This window comes from Ranitomeya imitator, chromosome 8 (assembly GCF_032444005.1).
Source record: "Ranitomeya imitator isolate aRanImi1 chromosome 8, aRanImi1.pri, whole genome shotgun sequence".
Classification (NCBI taxonomy): domain Eukaryota; kingdom Metazoa; phylum Chordata; class Amphibia; order Anura; family Dendrobatidae; genus Ranitomeya; species Ranitomeya imitator.
In genome coordinates this window covers 195467455-195489855 of record NC_091289.1, presented here as the reverse complement: position 1 = coordinate 195489855, position 22401 = coordinate 195467455, and the positions used below count along the sequence as shown (strand labels likewise).

The 22401-nt window shown below is 42.1% G+C and overlaps 1 protein-coding gene across 1 annotated transcript; it reads right to left on the bottom strand.

The window, feature by feature from the left end:
- Positions 1–2569: 2569 nt before the first annotated feature.
- PTGFR (prostaglandin F receptor) lies at positions 2570–21280 on the bottom strand. Its single transcript, XM_069738337.1, has 3 exons — positions 21043–21280; positions 15539–16376; positions 2570–3345 (listed from the first exon to the last, which is right to left on the bottom strand). The coding sequence occupies exons 2-3, from the start codon at positions 16331–16333 to the stop codon at positions 3010–3012; spliced, it is 1131 nt and encodes a 376-aa protein (XP_069594438.1). The 5' UTR covers positions 16334–16376; positions 21043–21280; the 3' UTR covers positions 2570–3009.
- Between the last annotated feature and the right edge of the window lie 1121 nt (positions 21281–22401).

Genomic DNA, 22401 nt, shown 5'->3' with positions numbered 1-22401 from the left:
CATTCTAAAATCAAAAGTATCATTTCCATTTCCTAAATAATCGAAATTGGATATTTTGTTCACTTCATAAAACGTAAATGACTTGGACAAATGTGCAATGAGAACTCCACATAGAAACAAACAAATACAAAACAGACAGAACTCGACCCCGGACATAAATACTTTTACATATACAGTAATATTGCACTATTTTAAAACAACAATGCTACAAACAAAAAAGCACACGAAACGGAAACATTTACATTCCTTTTTCTCCCAAAAATATAGATTTACTGTAGTTTATGTGTTAAAAGTCTATTTGCAAGGTAAATACTGACTGTAGGTGGCAAGGTGGTTTTGGAGAATATTGTCAAAACTTTCAAAAAACTAGTGAAAAAAATCACCCAAATTTGATTTAGCAATCAAGATGGCGTAGTATCCAGGATAATGTGTTAAAAACAGTGCACACGATAAAAAAGAAATATAGAAAAAAAGTTGTAAAGTTGTAGAAGTGAGGAAAGACTCATTGTTTCGTTTGATAAGATTATGTTTGCATTCGTTATCTCGTCTGACAAAATTGTGGTTAAATATTTGATTGGCCGCTTTAGTTTTGCGGGATATTTTGTCATTAGAGAACATGTTGCCTCTTGGATCACGGATCGGTAACAAAAGTATTTATCACTTTATTATTTTCCAGGATGGAGCTCTATGGAGGCATTAGGTCTCCTGCGAGTCACTATGAGGCTATGTGCACACGTTCAGGATTTCTTTTAGAAAATTCCTGAGAAAAACCTGAAATTTTCTGCAAGAAATCTGCATGCGTTTTTGCGTGTGTTTTTTTTGCACGTTTTTACCGCGTTTTTGATGCGTTTTTTCCCCCAATGCATTTTAGGCTATGTGCACACGTTCAGGATTTCTTGCAGAAATTTCCTGAAAAAAACCTGAAATTTTCTGCAAGAAATCTGCATGCGTTTTTTGTGCGTTTTTGGTGCGTTTTTTTCTGGACATTCCCCAATGCATTTTAGGCTATGTGCACACGTTCAGGATTTCTTGCAGAAATTTCCTGAGAAAAACCTGAAATTTTCTGCAAGAAATCTGCATGCGTTTTTTGTGCGTTTTTGGTGCGTTTTTTTCTGGACATTCCCCAATGCATTTTAGGCTATGTGCACACGTTCAGGATTTCTTGCAGAAATTTCCTGAGAAAAACCTGAAATTTTCTGCAAGACATCTGCATGCGTTTTTTGTGCGTTTTTGGTGCGTTTTTTTCTGGACATTCCCCAATGCATTTTAGGCCATGTGCACACGTTCAGGATTTCTTGCAGAAATTTCCTGAAAAAAACCTGAAATTTTCTGCAAGAAATCTGCATGCGTTTTTTGTGCGTTTTTTTGCATTTTTGGTGCGTTTTTTGCGCGTTTTTTTCCGGACATTTCCCAATGCATTATATAGTGGGGAAATCCGCAAAAAAAACCGCAACATTAATGAGCATGCTGTGTTTTTTACCGTGCAGAAAAAAAATGCATCATGTGCACAAAAATTGCAGAATTCATTCAAAATGATGGTATGCATAAAGTATGCTGTTTTTTGCGGTTTTATAGCGTTTTTATAGCGAAAAAACGCGAAAAAACTGCGTAAAATCAGCAACGTGTGCACACAGCCTAAATGTGCACCATTACCTAACTCATACGCAGCCTGTAACTTACAAATATTACAGGAATTCCAGCCAATCTGAACTTTTTTACTCAATAATAAAGTATAGGGTAAGTCTTGGTAATTTTAGATCTAACCCCCCTCTCATTATGAAGTCCCATAACTCTTGTATTTCTAAGCCCACACACTTATACCCCACTGGTGTAAATAAGGAGTTAATGGCTACGCATGTTAGTGGGAGATAAAAAATCATCAGATCCAATGCGATCAAACCATTCATAATAGAAATTTGTATCAAATGTGTGCTGAATTTTTAGGTATTTGCTGAACTCGGCAAATTGGAACTAATTACTTCACAGAAATTGCCTAAAATGATTGCCCCCCATTTTACATATGGTAGAAGATTGTATCATCCAGAGAAGGATCAGGTACAGATGTGCAGGCCTCCATATGATGCCTTACAGCTGTCACATCACATGGTATGGCACAGCCAATCAGGAGGGACTGTCATAGCCTGTATAAAAGCAGAGGCAAGGCATGCAGCAGTCATTATATGGTGAACCTGGATAGTGAGAGGATGTCACAGCTCAGACATAGAGATAGAGAGGAAAAGTCATAAAACACTGAATAAACTGTACAGATAGTGTGTGACAGCACATCAGCGAAGAACGGCTACCATCTGTTTACTGATAGCCAGATACGTAGAGGTTGGTCACTTTGACATTATGAAGGCTATGCTATTGTTAAAATGTGGTTGGATACAGTCCTAGTTGACCTCAGAAAGTTACATTTTTTCACGGCAATAGGAGGCTCTGGAATATTTTGGATTTGCCACAATACAAATTACCTGGAAAATGTTGGTGGTGTTGGCAAATTCGAATTTCACAAGTAAATTTCTAGTAAATATCAAAAATATTAAATCTCTTAAAATTTGTTTTTTTTATGCACTTTTTTTGATTCCCAATAAATTTTTGACTGAAACTTTTGAAAATATTCTCCTTTAATTTTTAGTCAACTTTGGTTTCATCTCAAGTTCTCCTTAGAGGTTTCTCTTGATCATCACTTGTAGATGATCTTCACGGGATTTCCTTCCCATTGCAACGGGAAATTCACCAAACACTTTATGGATAATGAACAGAAGCAGCCGAAAAGTTTTTCCGGCCATACAATAAACATTACATGAAATTATCCTTTACATTTGACCGACAATGTCGTTTCCATGATTTACAGTCTACTATTTGGCATAAAATGAGGTCTGCGTTGCCCGCCCGCCGCGCCATAAAATATATCATTCGTGACTTTTTTTTATGATGGTCCATAAATTCACTGACCGTTCTCCCATCGCCATGTCATAGCATCATCTCATACACATCTGGAAACACTCATTTATTTTCCATGAGTTCACATTTTTGTTCCATATCTGTTTTGGGGCAGATGCTGAAGGTGTTTGTTCGCGAGCTGGCAGGAGATTCGGAGACAGTAGCCACTTTCAGGGAGTTTTTGATGGAGCTAAATTCCCATGCGTGTAAACCAATGATTTCTACGCCGCAGCAGCGCCGGGCGATTCTGAACAGTTTTCTAAGGACAGTTTTCCGCAGAAGAATATAAACCCACGGGTCCAATATTTGATTCCAAGTGGCCATTCGGAGAGAAAAAAGTATTGTCTTGTGAGGGTCCTGGGATCCGTACATGTTTAATCCAATGTTTGCCATTGTAACCTGAAAAAAATGACAAAAATGTCATTTAATTTTCTATTTTCAGTGCAAAGCAAAAAAATGAAAAGAAAAATTTTATAAAACATTTCTACATAAAAAAACCTTCTTAGTTAGTGTGAAGCTGTCACTCAAACTTGGACCTTTCATTTTAGAAAGGTTGGCCTTCTGTCTAAGACAAAACACCAAAATAATACCACAAGCAAGGGCAGATGACCATGGGGGGCAATTCATGGCAGTGCTCAGTAGCCCTCAGCCAGAGAAGATCCCAAAGTCTAATGCAGTTTGGAGTCTACAGAACCCTGCAAAGATACAACGTTCTGGTCAAATATCATAAGGTCCTGAATGGAGAAGCAGGTCGCATGAGTGACCTCTGTGCCAGTCACTCCTGTGACCATGGGGAAATCAACGGCCCTGCGAACCCCTACCCCATTCTGGTGATAATGAGCATCTTAGCAGAGGGTCCCAAGTGATCTGTTATCCATCACCTACCGTAGGTAAGAGATGTCCATTTTGAAACAACCTCATTGGGGGCAAAGTACTTATAGTGGGTGGTTAACGGCCCATAACCTGTATTGTATGTGGACTTAGACCCACTCAGTCCACAAATGGACACGCAAAGCACATATCCAAAATTTGTTCATTGTAGGAACAGGGCTACACAAGCATTTTTTTGTCAGCATCATGAGGCCTAATCAACGTATTGAGTTCTAGGCGACATCATGTGGCCTACTTAACGTCTTGAGGCCTAGTTGACATCATGAGAACTAGTAAATGCCAAGCTGCCTAGTCAGTATCTTGAGGCCTAGTCTACATCATGAGGCCTAGTCAACATCATGAGGCCTAGTCAACGTCTTGAGGCTTAGTCAACACCTTGAGGCCTACTCAGTGTCTAGAGGGCTAGTCAACATTGCGAGGTCATTTGACATCATGATGCCTAGGCAATATCATGAGGCGTAGTCAACAATATGAGGCCTAGTCAAGGTCATGAGGTCTAGTTAACGTCTTGAGGCCTAGTTGACAACATGAAAACTAGTAAATGCCATGCTGCCTAGTCAATACCTTGAGGCCTAGTCTACATCATGAGGCCTAGTCAACATCATGAGGCCTAGTCAACGTCTTAAGGCTTAGTCGACAACTTGAGGCCTAGTCAGTGTCTAGAGGGCTAGTCAACATTGCGAGGTCATTTGACATCATGATGCCTAGGCAATATCATGAGGCGTAGTCAACAATATAAGGCCTAGTCAAGGTCATGAGGTCTAGTTAACGGCTTGAGGCCTAGTCGACATCATGAGGCCTAGTCCACATCATGGGGCCTAGTCAACGTCTTGAGGCCTAGTCGACACCTTGAGGCCTAGTCAATGTCTAGAGGGCTAGTCAACATCGCGAGGCCATTCGGCATCATGAGGCCTAGTCAATGTCATGAAGCCTAGTCGGCACTATGAGGCCTAATCAACATCATTTGGTCTAGTTAACGTCTTGAGGTCTAGTCGACACCTTGAGGACTAGTCAACATCTAGAGGGCTAGTCAGCATTGTGAGGCCATTCGTCATCTTGAGGCCTAGTCACATGTTGTGAGGCCTAGTCGATGTCATGCAACATAGTCAACGTCATGGTGCCTAGTTGACACTATGGTATCTATTTTTTTCCCCATATTTATTATTCTCTGGGACGTATATCACAGGAACAGAGAGGCGCACAAGCAAAAAAAACACCAATACCGGATTCAAGAGAACATTGGCATTTATACCAGGTAAAATGTTTACATCCTTATGTCAAGTGGTGGGTCGTGTGTGAGGCCTTTTTCCACAGGTCTTGTATAATGGCGATATATGCCATAGCGCTGAACAGAGATTCGCATAATTTAATTTCTGTATCTTGGAGCGCACATCAGAGATACAGACAAGTATAATCTCCTCACAATTTTTATCATTTATTTATGGGGGTTTAGATCTTACTACATTTTTATATATTTTTCATGATTATCCTTTGAAGGTCTGAGTCCTCATGAAATGTCAGACATGGAAGCTAATTTTACGGTGAAACATGACGACTGCGTGACGCTGACATGAGCTTGGCGCTTACGAATGATACAGAGGAGAATGCGAGACCAGAGCCCGAATTACTCACTACGGCACATCTGGATATAAAGTGAAACCCATTTGTGGGAAGGGGTTAAATAATGCGTTTGACCCTTTATTTATTCAGCACTTAGGCCTGGAAATACTTAATGGCTGAGATAAACCTGCGGGCAAAAAATAATAATAATGAAACCTCCATCGCTGCCATTAGCGGGTAAGATGGATGAGAGATTTTCTGAAGACGTGGAAGGAAAACATTCCAGTACCGTGGACACAGCAGGTACGCGGCTCCTTACATGTATACTGGGGAGTGACGTCTTCCCCGGATTCCCGCCTTTCACAGACTCTTCGCTCCCCCCATCCCGACTATTCATTAACAACAAAATAAAATATCTCTTGGCTGAATCGACATCTATGGATTTATTCCTAAAAATCAAAATTGTAAGCTCAACGTCAAATGCGCAGCGTGATGTAGATTTATTATATCAGCGGGACGTCACTGATCACATAATGCGTTAGATCATATGACTTTAGATTAATTTCGTGCCCACTTTATGCTTATTTATTTGTTGCTTATGTTTTATTTTCCATTTGCAATTTTTATTTCTGCTTATCTCTGTTAATGTTGATGATTATGGCTTACAGCCAATGAAAACCCAAAAGTCATTATCTCAGTAAATTAGAATACTTTATAACACCAGCTTGAAAAATGATTTTAAAATCCGAAATGTATGTTCAGTAAATGCGCTCAATACTTGGTCGCGGTTCCTTTTGCATCAATCACTGCATCAATGCGGCGTGGCATGGAGGCGATCAGCCTGTGGCGCTGCTGAGGGGTTATGGAAGCCCAGGTTGCTTTGATAGCAGCCTTCAGCTTGTCTGCATTGTTGGGTCTGGTGTCTCTCCTCTTCCTCTTGACAATATTCCATAGATTCTCTATAGGGTTAATGTCAGGCGAGTTTGCTGCCAATCCAGCCCAGTGATACTGTTGTTTTTACACCAGGTATTGGTACTTTTGGCAGTGTGGACAGGGGCCAAGTCCTGCTGGAGAATGACATTTCCATCTCCAAAAAGCTTGTTGGCAGAGGGAAGCATGAAGAGCTCTAAAATGTCCTGGTAGACGGCTGCGCTGACTTTGGTCTTGATAAAACACAGTGGACCTACACCAGCAGATGACATGGCCCCCAAAGCATCACTGATTGTGGAGACTTCACACTAGACCTCCAGCAGCTCGGATTGTGGCCTCTCCACTCTTCCTCCAAACTCTGGGACCTTGATTTCCAAATTAAATGCAACATTTACTTTCATCTGAAAACAACACCTTGGACCACTGACAACAGTCCAGTTCTTCTTCTCCTTGGCCCAGGTAAGACGCTTCTGGCGTTGTTTATTGGTCATGAGTGGCTGGACACAAGGAATGTGACACTTGTAGCCCATGTCCTGGAGACGTCTGTGAGTGGAGGCTCTTGAAGCAATGACTCCAGCAGCAGTCCGTTCCTTGTGAATCTCCCCCACATTTCTGAATGGCCTTTTCTTAACAATCCTTTCCAGGCTGCGGTTATCCCGTTGCTTGTGCACCTTCTTCTACCACACTTTTTTCGTCCACTTTCCATTCATATTCTTGGATCCAGCACTCTGTGAACAGCGGCTTCTTTACCAATGACCTTTTGTGAATTATCCTCCTTGTGGAGTGTGTCAGTGACGCCTTCTGGACATCTGCCAGGTCAGGAGTCTTCCCCATGATTGTGGAGCTACTGAAACAGACTAAGGGACCTTTATAAACACTTAGGAGCCTTTACAGGTGTTTTATGTTAATTATTCTAGTTTACTGAGATAATGACTTTTGGGTTTTCATTGGCTGTATGCCATAATCATCAACATTAACAGAAATAAACACCTGAAATAGATCACTCTGTGTGTAATGACTATATAGAATATATGAGATTCACTTTTTGTATTGAAGAGCCGAAATAAATTCACTTTTTGATGATATTCTAATTTTGTGAGAAGCGCCTGTTTTTTTTTTACATCTCTACAAGGCCTATTTTTTCATTGTATTATTTCTTTTTCCTTATTTATTGCTGCATTACCTTTTTTATTATTACTTCTATTTTGCTCCTCTATATTTATGTATTAATTGTTGCACATTTGTGATTTTGGTTGTTTAGATTTTTTTTTTAGCACGTAAAAATACAATGTTTTCTTCCAGAAAGCCGGAAGTAACACAACTTGTAAGTAATGTTCATTTCACTGCATTACTTGTTGTTTTTCTGTTTTAATTAATTCAGAAGACAAATTGTTTTGGGGGAGAGAAATGCTTGATGAACTGAAGTGCTCCAAGAAAATAAATGCAGGAGACGGCCGGGCGCTGCTGATAAGAGAGGATGCCGATAACGCTGATCAGGCTCCGTTATTGGTGATCTATCCTGGCTACACGTTTCGACACCGAGTTGTTCTCTTCGTCAGCACGCCATGATGTCTTTTTCTAAGTGAACTTCCTTAGAATAAGAGCTGATCTTGTGCCACTGAAGTAAGGAATATGTTTGGGAGTAAAACAAGTCAATATTAAGACATGTTTGTGCCCTCGTAGTTTTTTCACGTTAATATCCTTGCACTTAGCTGTGTATCAATGGTAAACACTTCCCGCTCGTCGTGTGGGCGAGCGCAGGACATGATGTCTCACAAACACGGTGATTTCCTGCGTGAAGAAGCATAAACAACATTCTCTAAGAACTTTCCACCGTGAGAGAAGAAAGTGCATAAGACAAATGTAGAGTCCAGTAATCCGGCACAAATCCTGCTGAGGCCACATGGGAAATAAGAGCACAGGGGCCACTGGATGCTCCCGGGGCCCCGCTGCAAAGTCTATAGCTGGGCAGGTATGTTAGTAATGGTGCTGGGCTTCCTCAGTCTGCCAGGCAGCAAGGTCAGACAGCTGCAGAGAAAGGCAGGACTGCTGCAGGAGACCATGCGTCAGCAGAAGGGGACCATGCGTCAGCAGGAGGGGACCATGCGTCAGCAGGAGAAAAACATGCATCAGCAGGAGAGGGCCATGCGTCAGCAAGAGAACATGCGCCAGCAGGAGGGGACCATGCGTCAGCAGGAGACCATGCATCAGCAGGAGGAGAACATGCATCAGCAGGAGGGGACCATGCGTCAGCAGGAGGAAACCATGCGTGAGCAGGAGGAGAATATGCGTCAGCAGGAGGGGACCATGCGTCAGCAGGAAGGGACCATGCATCAGCAGGAAGAGAACATGCGTCAGCAGGAGAGGGCCATGCGTCAGCAAGAGGGGACTATGTGTCAGCAGGAGGAGACCATGCATCAGCAGGAGGGGACCATGCGTCAGCAGGAGAAGAACATGCATCAGCAGAAGAGGGCCATGCGTCAGCAAGAGAACATGCATCAGCAGGAGGGGACCATACATCAGCAGGAGACTATGCATCAGCAGGAGGAGAACATGCATCAGCAGGAAGGGACCATGCGTCAGCAGGAGGAAACCATGCATGAGCAGGAGGAGAATATGCGTCAGCAGGAGGGGACCATGTGTCAGCAGGAGGAGAATATGCAGCTGCAGGAGGAGAGCATGCGTCAGTAGGAGGAGAACATGCAGCTGCAGGAGGAGACCATGCAGCAGGAGGAGAACATGCAGCTGCAGGAGGAGACCATGCGTCAGCAGGAGGGGACCATGCGTCAGAAGTTGAACATGCAGCTGCAGGAGGAGACCATGCGTCAGCAGGAGAGGACCATGCGTCAGCAGGAGAACATGCATCAGCAGGAGGGGACCATGCAGCTGCAGGAGGAGACCATGCCTCAGCAGGAGGAGAACATGCAACTGCAGGAGGAGACCACGCGTCAGCAGGAGAGGACCATGCGTCAGCAGGAGAACATGCATCTGCAGGAGAAGACCATGGGTCAGCAGGAGAACAAGCGTCAGCAGGAGGAGAACATGCATCTGCAGGAGGAGACCATGCATCAGCAGGAGGAGACCATGGGTCAGAAGGAGAACATGCGTCAGCAGGAGGAGAACATGCAGTTGCAGGAGGAGATCATGTATCAGCAGGAGAGGGCCATGCATCAGCAGGAGAACATGCAGCTGCAGGAGGAGACCATGCATCAGCAGAAGAGGACCATGCATCACCAGGAGGAGAACATGCAGCTGCAGGAGGCGACCATGGGTCAGCCGGAGAACATGGACACTGATCAGCAGCAAAAAGGGTCTTAGGATTGAAGTAATGTTGCATTACACTGAAAGACCATTCATTTTAACAGGCAACATGTAATGCTTCTGTCATCCTGTGGTGGCGCTGCAGCTTTGATGAACTCTTGCTGCTAGATTCCTCTATAGATCGGTTGGGATCTAAGCAAAGGGACATCCTGTCAGGAGCTTATTTTTATGGCTCTTTCTAGCAAACAGCAATTGTCTAAAGGGAACATACCCTTGAGATAATTTTTCAAGGAGTTCTACAACTTTCCATTTTGAACACTAATGAATAACTACAACCTGGAACAGGGAAGGTTAGTGAACAGGACTGGCCAATAATTACAGGGTATGTATCATCAAAAAATAAGCTATTGTTTAAAATAGTTGTTTGTGCTAAATTTATTTTTGATTATTTTTTTTTCAATATAGCAATCTGTTTAAAAACATCTCTGAAAATTGTCTTAGAAAGAAGACTTCAGTGCCGCCTACTAGAAGTAGCAATCCTAAAAGTCAGTATCGACCCTTTAACGCCGAGCAACATGACTTAGGATAAAAGCCAAACATGCAGCTCCACTAACAGAAACGTGTTTTGGGCTGTTTGACCCTCATCAGTGCAAAGCATCTAAATTCTTGTGATAGTTACTCTGACAGCTAGGGCTATCTGCGACCAGAGCTTCCTGTCCTTTCTGTAAGAGTTATCAGCAGGCGCCTTATCATGAGAGGAAAAAATACGATGATGATTACACTCTTGTACATAGCTGACGTTCGCAATAGGTGTTGTCACAGCTCACCCCATCCTCCTCCTGTACAATGATTGATAACACCTCTATATACAGCTGATAACACAGGATCCACCATTCATAATAGGTGATGTCACAGCTCTCCTCCTTCTCCTCCTGTACAATGACTGAATACCTCTATATACAGTAGATAAAACAGGATCCACCATTCATAATAGGTGATGTCTCAGCTCACCTCCTCCTCCTATACAATGACTGATAACACCTCTATATACAGTAGATAACACAGGATCCTCCATTCATAAGAGGTGATGTCACAGCTCACCTCCTCCTTCTGTACAATGACTGATAACACCTCTATATACAGTAGATAACACAGGATCCACCATTCATAAGAGGTGATGTCACAGCTCACCTCCTCCTTCTGTACAATGACTGATAACACCTCTATATACAGTAGATAACACAGGATCCACCATTCACAATAGGTGATGTCACAGCTCACCTCCTCCTGTACAATGACTGATAACACCTCTTTATACAGTAGATAACACAGGATCCACCATTCACAATAGGTGATGTCACAGCTCATCTCCTCCTGTACAATGACTCATAACACCTCTATATACAGTAGTTAGCACAGGATTGTGGTGAAATATGTGTATATATATATATATATATATATATATATATGTGTGTGTGTGTGTAGGGACATATGTCTAGGGTTATATGTGTGACTAGTGATAATGTAACATCTGTCCTGAAGGCAAGTCGCACCTAGGTGTTAATAGGTACTTCCTTGGGACTAGTAGAAATTCTGTCTCCATATACCACCAGGAGGTCTGGCTAAGGCCAAGAACAAAGGAACACTTGGCACCTCTGAGGTCTTGGAGGGGGGATGCTAAATTTTTTTTTGCCTGAGGTAATCTATCCCTGAGAACCCTTCCACAAGAGAAAATAATATATTCATTGGGGGCGCAGCCGTGGCCCAATCAAACAGGCAGCAGTTATGTTATTGGCCTGAGGGGCCGGTCTAGAAACCTGACCTCAGACCAAAGTTATAAATTTAGGCTGCAGACAGAGAATTGTGTTCACATGTGATGGTAGCCTCAAAAGCTCATGTGTTCCACCAACTCCATTGACCCCCCCCCCCTCCCCCCTCAGGGAGCAGAAAGCAAACTACCAGTTAGATAATTTCTGTAGTTTTCTCCTGTTTATTTTGACACTGTTTTGCATATGTTGTATGTCTTTTTATTATCATATTTTTACACCTTTTTCTTATTGTCAGCATTGAACTTTTTGCTATTAAAGTATAAAACTTTAACAAGTTGAACCTTGAATGTTCTAAAGAATCCATAGCCTAAAGGTGTGTGAGCCTTATGAGTGATAGACATATTTTTATTAGTATTATTGTTAGTTCCGGGACTCATCGCCCGTGTATTCGATGAGTGGTGGTAGCGCATATGAGCGGGTGTGTGGCCTGGGTCGGTGTGTGATTTATGCTCCCATTACAACATAGGACAGAGGTTGAATGCTGGACTGAGAATGGGGAGATAGATTAACCCTTGCAGGCACAACCCCAAGCCACGTGTGAGAGCAGGCACGTGACGAATAAGTGACACCACGGAGAAGGGATCCGTGACAAGGATCCACCATTTACAATAGGTGATGTCATAGCTCACCTCCTCCTCCTTCTGTACAATGACTGATAACACCTCTATATACAGTAGATAACACAGGATCCACCATTTACAATAGGTGATGTCACAGCTCACCTCCTCCTGTACAATGACTGTTAACACCTCTATATACAGTAGATAAAACAGGATCCACCATTCACAATAGGTGATGTCACAGTTCACCTCCTCCTCCTTCTGTACAATGACTTATAACACCTCTATATACAGTAGATTACACAGGATCCACCATTCTCTGTAGGTGAGATCACAGTTCACCTCCTCCTCCTGTATAATGACTGATAACACCTCTATATACAGTAGATAACACAGGATCCACCATTCACAATAGGTGTTGTCACAGCTCACCTCCTCCTGTACAATGTCTGATAACAACTCTATTTTCAGTAGATAACACAGGATCCACCATTCACAATAGGTGATGTCACAGCTCACCTCCTCCTGTACAATGTCTGATAACACCTTTATATACAGTAGAGAACACAGGATCCACCATTCACAACAGGTGATGTCACCGCTCACCTCCTCCTCCTGTACACTGACTGATAACACATCTGTATACAGTAGATAACACAGGATCCACCATTCACAATAGGTGATGTCACAGCTCACCTCCTCCTCCTGTACAATGACTGATAACACCTCTATATACAGTAGATAACACAGGATCCACCATTCACAATAGGTGATGTCACAGCTCACCTCCTCCTCCTCCTGTACAATGACTGATAACACCTCTATATACAGTAGATAACACAGGATCCACCATTTACAATAGGTGATGTCACAGCTCACCTCCTCCTCCTGTACAATGACTGATAACACCTCTATATACAGTAGATAACACAGGATCCACCATTCACAATAGGTGATGTCACAGCTCACCTCCTCCTCCTCCTGTACAATGACTGATAACACCTCTATATACAACTGATAACACAGGATCCACCAATCTCAAAACTTTGCACATGCTCATTAGATGCTGAATAGTGATGAGCGAGTATACTCGTTGCTCGGGTTTTACAGAGCACGTTCGGGTGATCTCCGAGTATTTGTTAGTGTTAGGAGATTTAGTTTTCATCACCTCAGCTGGATGATTTACAGCTACTACCCATGTGGGGGTTACCTGGTTGCTAGGGAATCCCCACATGTGTTCAAGCTGTCTAGTAGCCACAAATCATGCTGCTGAAGCGATGAAAACTTAATCTCCGAACACTAACAAATACTCAGGAAAACCTGAACATCGAGTACACTCGCTCATCGCTAAGGCCGGCGTCACACTAGCGAGTTTTACGGACGTATGAAATACGCAAATACGCATAAAATACGTCCGTAAAACACGCATTCCACACGGCCCAATTATTCTCTATGCCCCTGCTCCTATCTGCCGTATTTTACTGATCAGTATTATACGGCTTTCTACGGCCGTAGAAAATCGCAGCATGTTGCGTTTGTCACCGTATTGCGCAAAAAAATTGCCAATGAAAGTCTATGGAAGCCCCAAAAATATGGATTACACACGGACAAGCAGTGTGACTTGCGAGAAATACGCAGCGGTGTTAGAGAGAAAAGCCGGCAATTCAGTGCGGTGTACAGTAAAATCACACTGACAGCTTACAGTAGAATAGGTAGAATAAATGTGTACACATAGAATAGGTATATATATATATATATATATATATGTCAGTGAGACACATATATGTATATATATTATTACTTCATACAGCGCTAGATAGCTTTAAAGCCGGTAATTCAATTACCGGCTTTTGCTATCTCCTTCCTAAACCCGACATGATATGTGACATGGTTACATACAGTAAACCATCTCATATCACCATTTTTTTTGCATTTGCATTTTTTTTTCTTTTAATGAAATAAAAACACATGTTGTTTTAATATTTTATTATTCTGGTAATCCACCTGAAGACCCTCGCTCTGTGACAAAGAAAAAATAATAAATGACCTGTAGTTACCTTCATTCGCGGTGAGGAGCCCTCTGCTGGTTGTCCTCATATGAACTCGAGCCTGGGAACTTTTCTGATTTTTTCCCACGCTCGAAGGACATCCAGCAGAGGGCGCCTCACCGCGAATGAAGGTAACTACAGGTCATTGACCTAGTTTCCATTCATTCCCCGGGGTTTTACAGTCAGGAGCATAGCTGCATTGTAGCAGAGCTCCTGGCTGTAAAAAAAAATTAACCCCTTCAGATGGATTTACATCGTGGGACGTGACAGATCCTCGGAAGGTATGTATATTGTTGGTTTATTATTTCTTCTTTGTCACAGAGCGAGGGTCTTCAGGTGGATTACCAGAATAATAAAATATTCAAACAACATGTGTTTTTATTTCATTAAAAGACTTTCTAATAATGTGTTTGTGTTTTTTTAACCATTTCAGACTATTGGATTAATAATGGATAGGTGTCATAATTGACACCTCTCCATTATTAATTTGGCTTAATGTCACCTTACAATAGCAAGGTGGCATTAACCCTTCATTACCCCATATCCCACCGCTACACGGGAATGGGAAGAGAGTGGCCAAGTGCCAGAATAGGCGCATCTTCCAGATGTGCCTTTTCTGGGGTGGCTGGGGGCAGGTGTTTTTAGCCAGGGGGGGGCCAATAACCATGGACCCTCTCCAGGCTATTAATATCTGCCCTCAGTCACTGGCTTTACTACTCTGGCGGAGAAAATTGGGCGGGAGCCCACGCCAATTTTTTCCGCCATTTAACCCTTTAATTTAATAGAACGCCCAAATTTTGCACATACACACTACTAACATTAGTAGTGTGGAATATGCAAAAAAAATGGGAATATGAGATGGTTTACTGTATGTAATCATGTCTCATATCATGTCAGGTTTAGGAAGGAGATAGCAAAAGCCGGCAATTGCATTACCGGCTTTAAAGCTATCTCGCGCTGGATGAAATATTAATATATATATAGACAGTATATATGTTTTTATTATTTTTTGAGCTCATGGATCCCTTGTATATCCGTATGTCGGTTTTGCAAGCCTGCGACAAAATCTCGCAGTACGGATGCCATACGGATTACATACGGAGGATGCCATGCGCAAAATACGCTGACACACCCTGCCTACGGAGGAGATACGGAACACTATTTTGGGGACTTTTCTGCATATTATGGCAGTAAATTACGGACCGTATTTTTATACGCTGAGTGTGACGCCGGCCTCATGCTGAATGCCACAGACATGGTCAGAGTCTGTTCACTGCAGCTAATGTACATGTGAATTTGCTGAAACAACCGGAAGTGAAAGTCTGAAAAGCCCCAGTGGCCCAATATGAAAACTGCAAGATTTCTATTTTTTATTTTTAATACAGATCGTGATATAAAAACATAATTGCCAAACATTTTTCAAAAATATATTTGAAACATTAGATTATTTTCTGATGACACATTCCCTTTAAGACAATGTGCGAAGTGTTTTCTTGTGTGTTCTAGAACTTACCAGGAACGGAGTCCAGCAGATACAGGAGACGCACATGATGGCCAGGAGCTGGATGATCATCTCTAGATGATGAGACCTCCCCTGCCGGTGTTGCTGGCTCTTCAGCTTGGATCTGAGTAATGTAATTCCAGTCATGGCGTTGCACACGAATGAGATGGCCAAAGAAAGGAGCCCGAGAGAGGAAAAGAACAGCAGATGGAACTGATCCATCCAGTCCTCAATCTTCTCAGTCTTTAGAAAGCACCACGTCCTGGTGGCCTGGATGTGGTAGGACCTTAACGTCATAATTGGCAACAAAGCCACAAAGATGGCGAAGAGCCAGACGAAAGCCAAGATCATCTTAGCGTGTCTCGAAGTCATTTTGGTGGAGTGAAAGATGGGCTCGGTGACTCCGATACACCTCTCCACCGCCATCACGCTCCCGAGTAACAGCGGGCAGAGGCCGAAAAACACCATGCACATTCCGAAAATGCTGCACAGGACGTCCGCGTGATCAAACTTTGACCAGTCCCGATTGGAGGCGTAGATAAAGACAGCGATCGTCCCATTGATGAGATGGCCAAACAAGTCGGTAAAGACCAAGCCACTGGCAAACAGGAGGAAGGAAGCCTTGGACTTCTTCCGGAACCGCTGGTAGGCTTTCAAGAGGATGACGATGGCGAGACTGTTGGATGTGATCCCCACCGTCATGAACACTATGGAAAAGAAGACCGATATCTTCAGGTCCCTGAGGTCCGTACTGTTTGGTGGGGACACGGCTCCGCTATAGAGCTCCACCTCCGTACTATTGTTCATTGTTGGAAGAGTGTATTAACGCATCTCCATAGAACGGTGCGACCTGTAAAGAAGGAAGAGACAATGGAGGAGGCAATGTGTTACATGTAAGGGACTGGAAGTAAAGCGGCTACATTATCTATAGGACACTAGATCTGCTAAGCCACGCCCATGAAGATAAGCTCCACCCCCGAGTAAATACCTGCAGAAATAAAGGGCACTGGGAAAAGACAGACTCCTATCTTCTAAGACAGATCCCTGAATGGCTATTGGTGTTTTGAGCTTAAGGGAAATTTATCTATTATCTATCTATCTTTCTATCTATTGTCTATTATCTATTTATCTCTTATCTATCATTTATATATCTATCATCTATATATCTATTTTCTATCTATTTATCTATTATCTACCATCTCTCTTTCTATTATTTATTATCTCTTTATCTCTTATCCATCTATCAATCATTTATATATCTATTATCTATTGTCTATATGTTATATATCTATTATCTGTCTATCTATCTATTATCTATCTATCTATCTATTATCTATCTATCTATCTATCTATTTATCTCTTATCTTTCATTTATCTATCTATCATCTATCTATCTATTATCTATCATCTATCATCTATCTATTATCTATCATCGATATATCTATTATCTATCTATTATCTATCTATTATCTATCATCTCTGTTTCTATTCTTTATTATCTCTTTATCTCCTATCTATCAATCATTTATATATCTATCATCTATATATCTATTATCTATCTCTCTTTCTATTATTTATTATCTCTTTATCTCTTATCTATCTATCAATCATTTATCCATCTATCTATTATCTATCTGTTATTTAATATCTATTTATCTCTTATCTATCAATCATTTATATATCTATTATATATCTATTGTCTATATGTTCTATATCTATTATCTATCTATCTATCGATCGATCTATCTATTATCTATCTATCAATTTATCTGTTATCTATCTATCTATCTATCTATCTATCTATCTATCTATCTTTCTTTCTATTATCTATCTATTATCTATCTATAAAATAATGAAGCACCACAGAAATACTAAATATGCAGTATAAGTTGCTGAATCCTCCTGGACATGAACCAATTGTGTCCAGTAGAACCTAATAACATAGAGAGAAGCTGCTCTCGCATAAAGTGGACTTTTATTAGCCCACGTCCTGATGTCGGAGTCCTATCAAAGGTTCTGTAATGGGACCATAACATCAAGCATTAACCGGCTAACAAAAGTCCACTCTTTGGCATAATTTATGTGAGTGCTGCCCTCCTCTATCTTATTTTATCTATCTTTTTCCATAGCTTAGGGGATCACTTACTGGTTGCTGGGGGTCCGACAGCAGGGACCCTCACTGATCCTGAGAACTGGTGGTCCCTATCTGTATGGAGGGCATGTGCGCCCACTTGATCTCCGCTCCATTCAGTTTCTATGGGAGTCCAGTTCCCGGGTTTCAATGCCCCGTTGTCAGGATTGGACCCCCCAACGATCGGTAAGTTGCCCTCTATCCTAGGAATAGGAAATAATATCTTATAATCCTTTAAGCTTCACCTCGATCATCTGATGAGATAAATGGAAGGTAAATAAACATTGTCAAATCCCCTCTAGAATCTGCTCCCCAAATTGGGAATTTCCTGTGGAATGATCTATGTGCCGCTCTTCCCTGCAGAACTTTCCATTCTCGGTGACACGTGTTTTCTCCTAATCCTGGAGCAATTGGGAAACATCCTAAAAGACTTTCATAATAATCTTTCCATTCCGGTGCCAACAGCTTCATGCCAAGACAGGCGCAGCAGAGCCGAGTTTGCCTTGTGATGCCACGATGTGTTTCTATCAGAGGTGAGCAGCGAAATGACACATTCAGCTCTGCTACATCTGCCGCGACCATCGGAGATTGACGGGAAGCGTATGCAATGAGATGAAGCGCGATGAGTCAGGTCCGCTCTGCCCTGATCCATACTTCCCTCCGTATATCGCATATTGATGTCTCCACCGGTGTTACTCATTAGATACATTGTATGGATCACAGGGATCAATATCATTAATATCATTCACCGTCTGCGACAACAAGAAATCCAAACCCGCGGAAAAGTCGGAATCGAGAAGAAACCGACTCAGAAACGTCGTGTTCCTTCAACCCCATCCATAATAGAAGAGGTCTGAGAATCCGAAATCACAAGCTGCCCCCCTGCCTAAATATAGAGCGGCCCAAACACCGACGCGTCTGTCTTATTTACAGAACATCCAGACTATTGGAGCCGATTCACACCGGACTTAGAAAGAAGCACCGGAATGGAGCCACATTAGGAATTATAGCAGAGAATTAGCAATTGATCAATGGTCAGATTTGATTAGAATGCCATTACCAGGGAAAATTAACAGGAAATCTAAAGTTGCTATTAAAGTCTTGTTATATTTACAGAAAACTCTGCGTATGGCTTGTGTCTGCTCCGGAAATCCCACTGCAGCTGCAGTACCAGACGTGGCCTATGGACAGAAGTGGCGCTGTTTCTGGAGAAAAAAAAATCCTTGGGCTTCAGTTTTTTAAAGTCACTTTTCATTTCTTGTCTTACAGAATTTATTGATTTTTTTTGTGCCAAAATATTCAAACTCGTGTCCAAGGTTTCTGAATATTGTGCAAAAACTTTCATTACTTCTCTCTTTTACCGCTTTTTTTTTTAGAGTAAAAAGTTTCATGATTTGCAAGAATGTCACAAAAGTTCTAAAATAATTTCAGGTGTACGTAAAGTTACTTGGTGGGGAGGGGAGCACATTTGCAAATTTTGTGACTTTTTCAAAAGTCAATAGTCTAAAAAAAAAAACTTGGCACTCAAAATTCAAAGAATAAAGTGGTTCATTTATTCTGCATCCAGACAATAATAGTTGAACGTTTTCGGTCCTTACTTGGACCTTCTTCAGAACAAACTATTTCAGCGGTGGAGATATCTCCTTAGTTATATTGTCTCAGTCTCTTTCTTCAAAAAGTCATATCTGATGAGTTAGCGACAAACATAGGAAAACAAAAGCATCGCCCACAAAGGCGAACATAAAAAGAAAAGAAAAATGAACTGAAAAAGCGCAAGTTAAAAGGTGAATAAGGTGCAAATCAAAAACCGGTTAAAAAAACAAAAAAACGACATCAAAGGTGAACTGAGCCCCTTGTTTTATGCAACTGTTATTTATGAAATTGTCCTACTGGATTATTAATATAGCGCAAAGTTTCATTTTGCTGTTTTGCGCCAAATCACGCAGATGTCACGTACGGTTTTGGTGAAAGTATCACAGCCCATTTTACATAATGTTTTACGACTTCTCAGAACCCTCCTGAATTGTTGTCTTTTTCTCATTGACTTCAAAGTGGGAAAAAACGGCAAACAGAAAAAAACATGAAAAGTCTGTATTTGAAATCTTTACTTTGATGAAGTTCTAGAAACTTTTCCCAGAATAAACTGAAGAAAACTTTCTGAATTTAGGAGGGACCTGACCTATAATAAACCCTCAGGACTCTGGGGAGCTGTACCCTGTGGGCGCCAGCTGCTGCCAGTGCCATGTTTGCTCGTACAAGCTGCAGTCGATGTTTGAGCAGATGGACAATTGCTTATAATGCAATTCCCTAACATAAGCACTGTTGCAGAGCCATGTGCACGCAGCCTTCCTGCACTCTCGAGCCTTGGGCCGTCTGTGTGCCGCCTTATGACTGCAGTATATTCTCCCCTGGCGGTATTGTTCCTGGCGGGGCATGCTATACATTAACGGCAGATGATGGCCCCATACACTTGTTTCAATCCTTTATCACCTGGAGATTGTAAAGATCAGTCCTGTCCATGAGCCGTAAGGGTTTACTTCTCTTCCATACTGGGGGTCCATGCCGCCCCCAGAAGTGATCCAGTAACCAGAACCAGATATTGTCTGTAAGATTAACCCTAAAATGCTGCATACAAGACTATGGAGGCAGCACACAAGACTGCGCCTCTATGTGTCATTGTAGCAATCCGAAATGTTGTACAACACAACACAAAGTCTGATACATTGTTTCCACATAGATTCTTCCCAACTCCCATAAAACAGCACAAGGAGCCTCGGACAGACCTAGAAAACACCCTACTAGTAAATAGCGTCAAGCATGAGGGAATCCTACCTAGAATCCTCACCTTACCGAATTTTACATATTTTGATAAGATATAACAAATGTCCTCCTGTACTATTCTTTAAATATTGTGCTTTTTTCTTATTAATCTATCTGTAATCTTGCCTGAAGAAGGAGCCTCTGTGCTCTGAAAGCTGCAAACATATTATTTTCTGGTTAGCCAATAAAGGTATCACTCCTAGAATACTTCTGTCATCATTGGGCAGAAAAGTAATCAAATATTTTGATACAACTTTTTAAATTAACTCCAATTAAAAGTTGTTGTTTTTTTGTTTTTTTTTAAAAAGCCGCCATACAAACCTCATAACAGAATTACACTAAATGTTTGAGGTTCGCATTCCTGAGACTTTGTGTAATGTAATATATGCCAGGGCAAACATGGAAGGACCATGATGGGTACACGGATGCCCCGAGGGACCTGGATTTAGAGGAATCATTGAGGAGAGAGCGACTCAACAATTCATGATATGGGGTCAGCGATCGATACCGATGATTGCACAGTGGAGGGGGCAATATATGCAGAATGTAGAAGGGTTCCCCATACCTGTCCTGGGGTCCCCTCCAGTCGTCACCAGTCACAGCGCCCACCATGCTGGACCAGGCTTATCCTTCATGGCACCTCCTGAAGGAGCTGAAGTCCTCAGTAATGACCCCCCTCTGCTGGACATTAATCCTGGGACTTGTCTCATATCCCCATGTGTGGAGTCTGGGGGTCTGGACCCCGGCATATGAGCCAGCAGGGCGAGAGCAGGACCATCCAGCAGCAGCCAGGTTCTCGCTCTGAACATAACCTCAATGTGGTTCTCCAGGAGCTCGTCCAACCCCTCCCACACGAATTAACCATTGTAAGACGTGGAAAGACACACACTCACTATTACCATCCACCGCTACTGTCCACGCACCGCCGGCTGCCTGTATATAGTGTATCTGGCTCGTAGGTGAGGGGTGTACATTGCCAGAGTAAAGGGGGCTTCTGCAGAATGGGGGACAAACAAGTCATGCACCTACACTGGTCCAGAATCTCAGGGGATGCAGATGGTGGGGGGCGGCATTCCAATCTATACGTCCATCCATCCAGAATGCTACATGAAAGTGATCAATACAAATGTAGCAGAGCTGAGATTGTTATTCACCTCTACTGAGTTGTATCAGCTATCCACTGTGTTAGTTAAAAGCTTTGTAATTCATGTATACGTAGTGATGTGACAGAGATGACATTGCGCTATAAATGTGGTTTTACGCCTTAGTAACTCATCCCTGGAACGGATATTGTATGGAGGCTTGCAAATTTTATTGTGCAGCAATTGTAGAAAAAAAACGTTTTTTGTGCCTTTAAAGTGAATATTCACATTTTGCTCTTATATTTCTGCAACATGTATAAAATAATGTCCTGGTATGATTCTAGAATTTCGTATTCATATATTTTACATATGTGTTTCAATAGTAATTGTTGTGTAATTTTTCTAATATAGATCCCCTGTACAGAAAGGAAGTTACATGACAACATTCTACCAATCGGCAGCCACCACTAGGGGGAGCTCCCTGTATACAGAGATACATGATAAGATCCTGTCTGCAGCCACCACTAGGGGGAGCTCCCTGTATACAGAGATACATGATAAGATCCTGTCTGCAGTCACCACCAGGGGAAGCTCCCTGTATACAGAGATACATGATAAGATCCTGTCTGCAGCCACCACTAGGGGGAGCTCCCTGTATACAGAGATATATGATAAGATCCTGTCTGCAGCCACCACTAGGGGGAGCTCCCTGTATACAGAGATACATGATAAGATCCTGTCTGCAGCCACCACTAGGGGAAGCTCCCTGTATACAGAGATACATGATAAGATCCTGTCTGCAGCCACCACTAGGGGGAGCTCCCTGTATACAGAGATACATG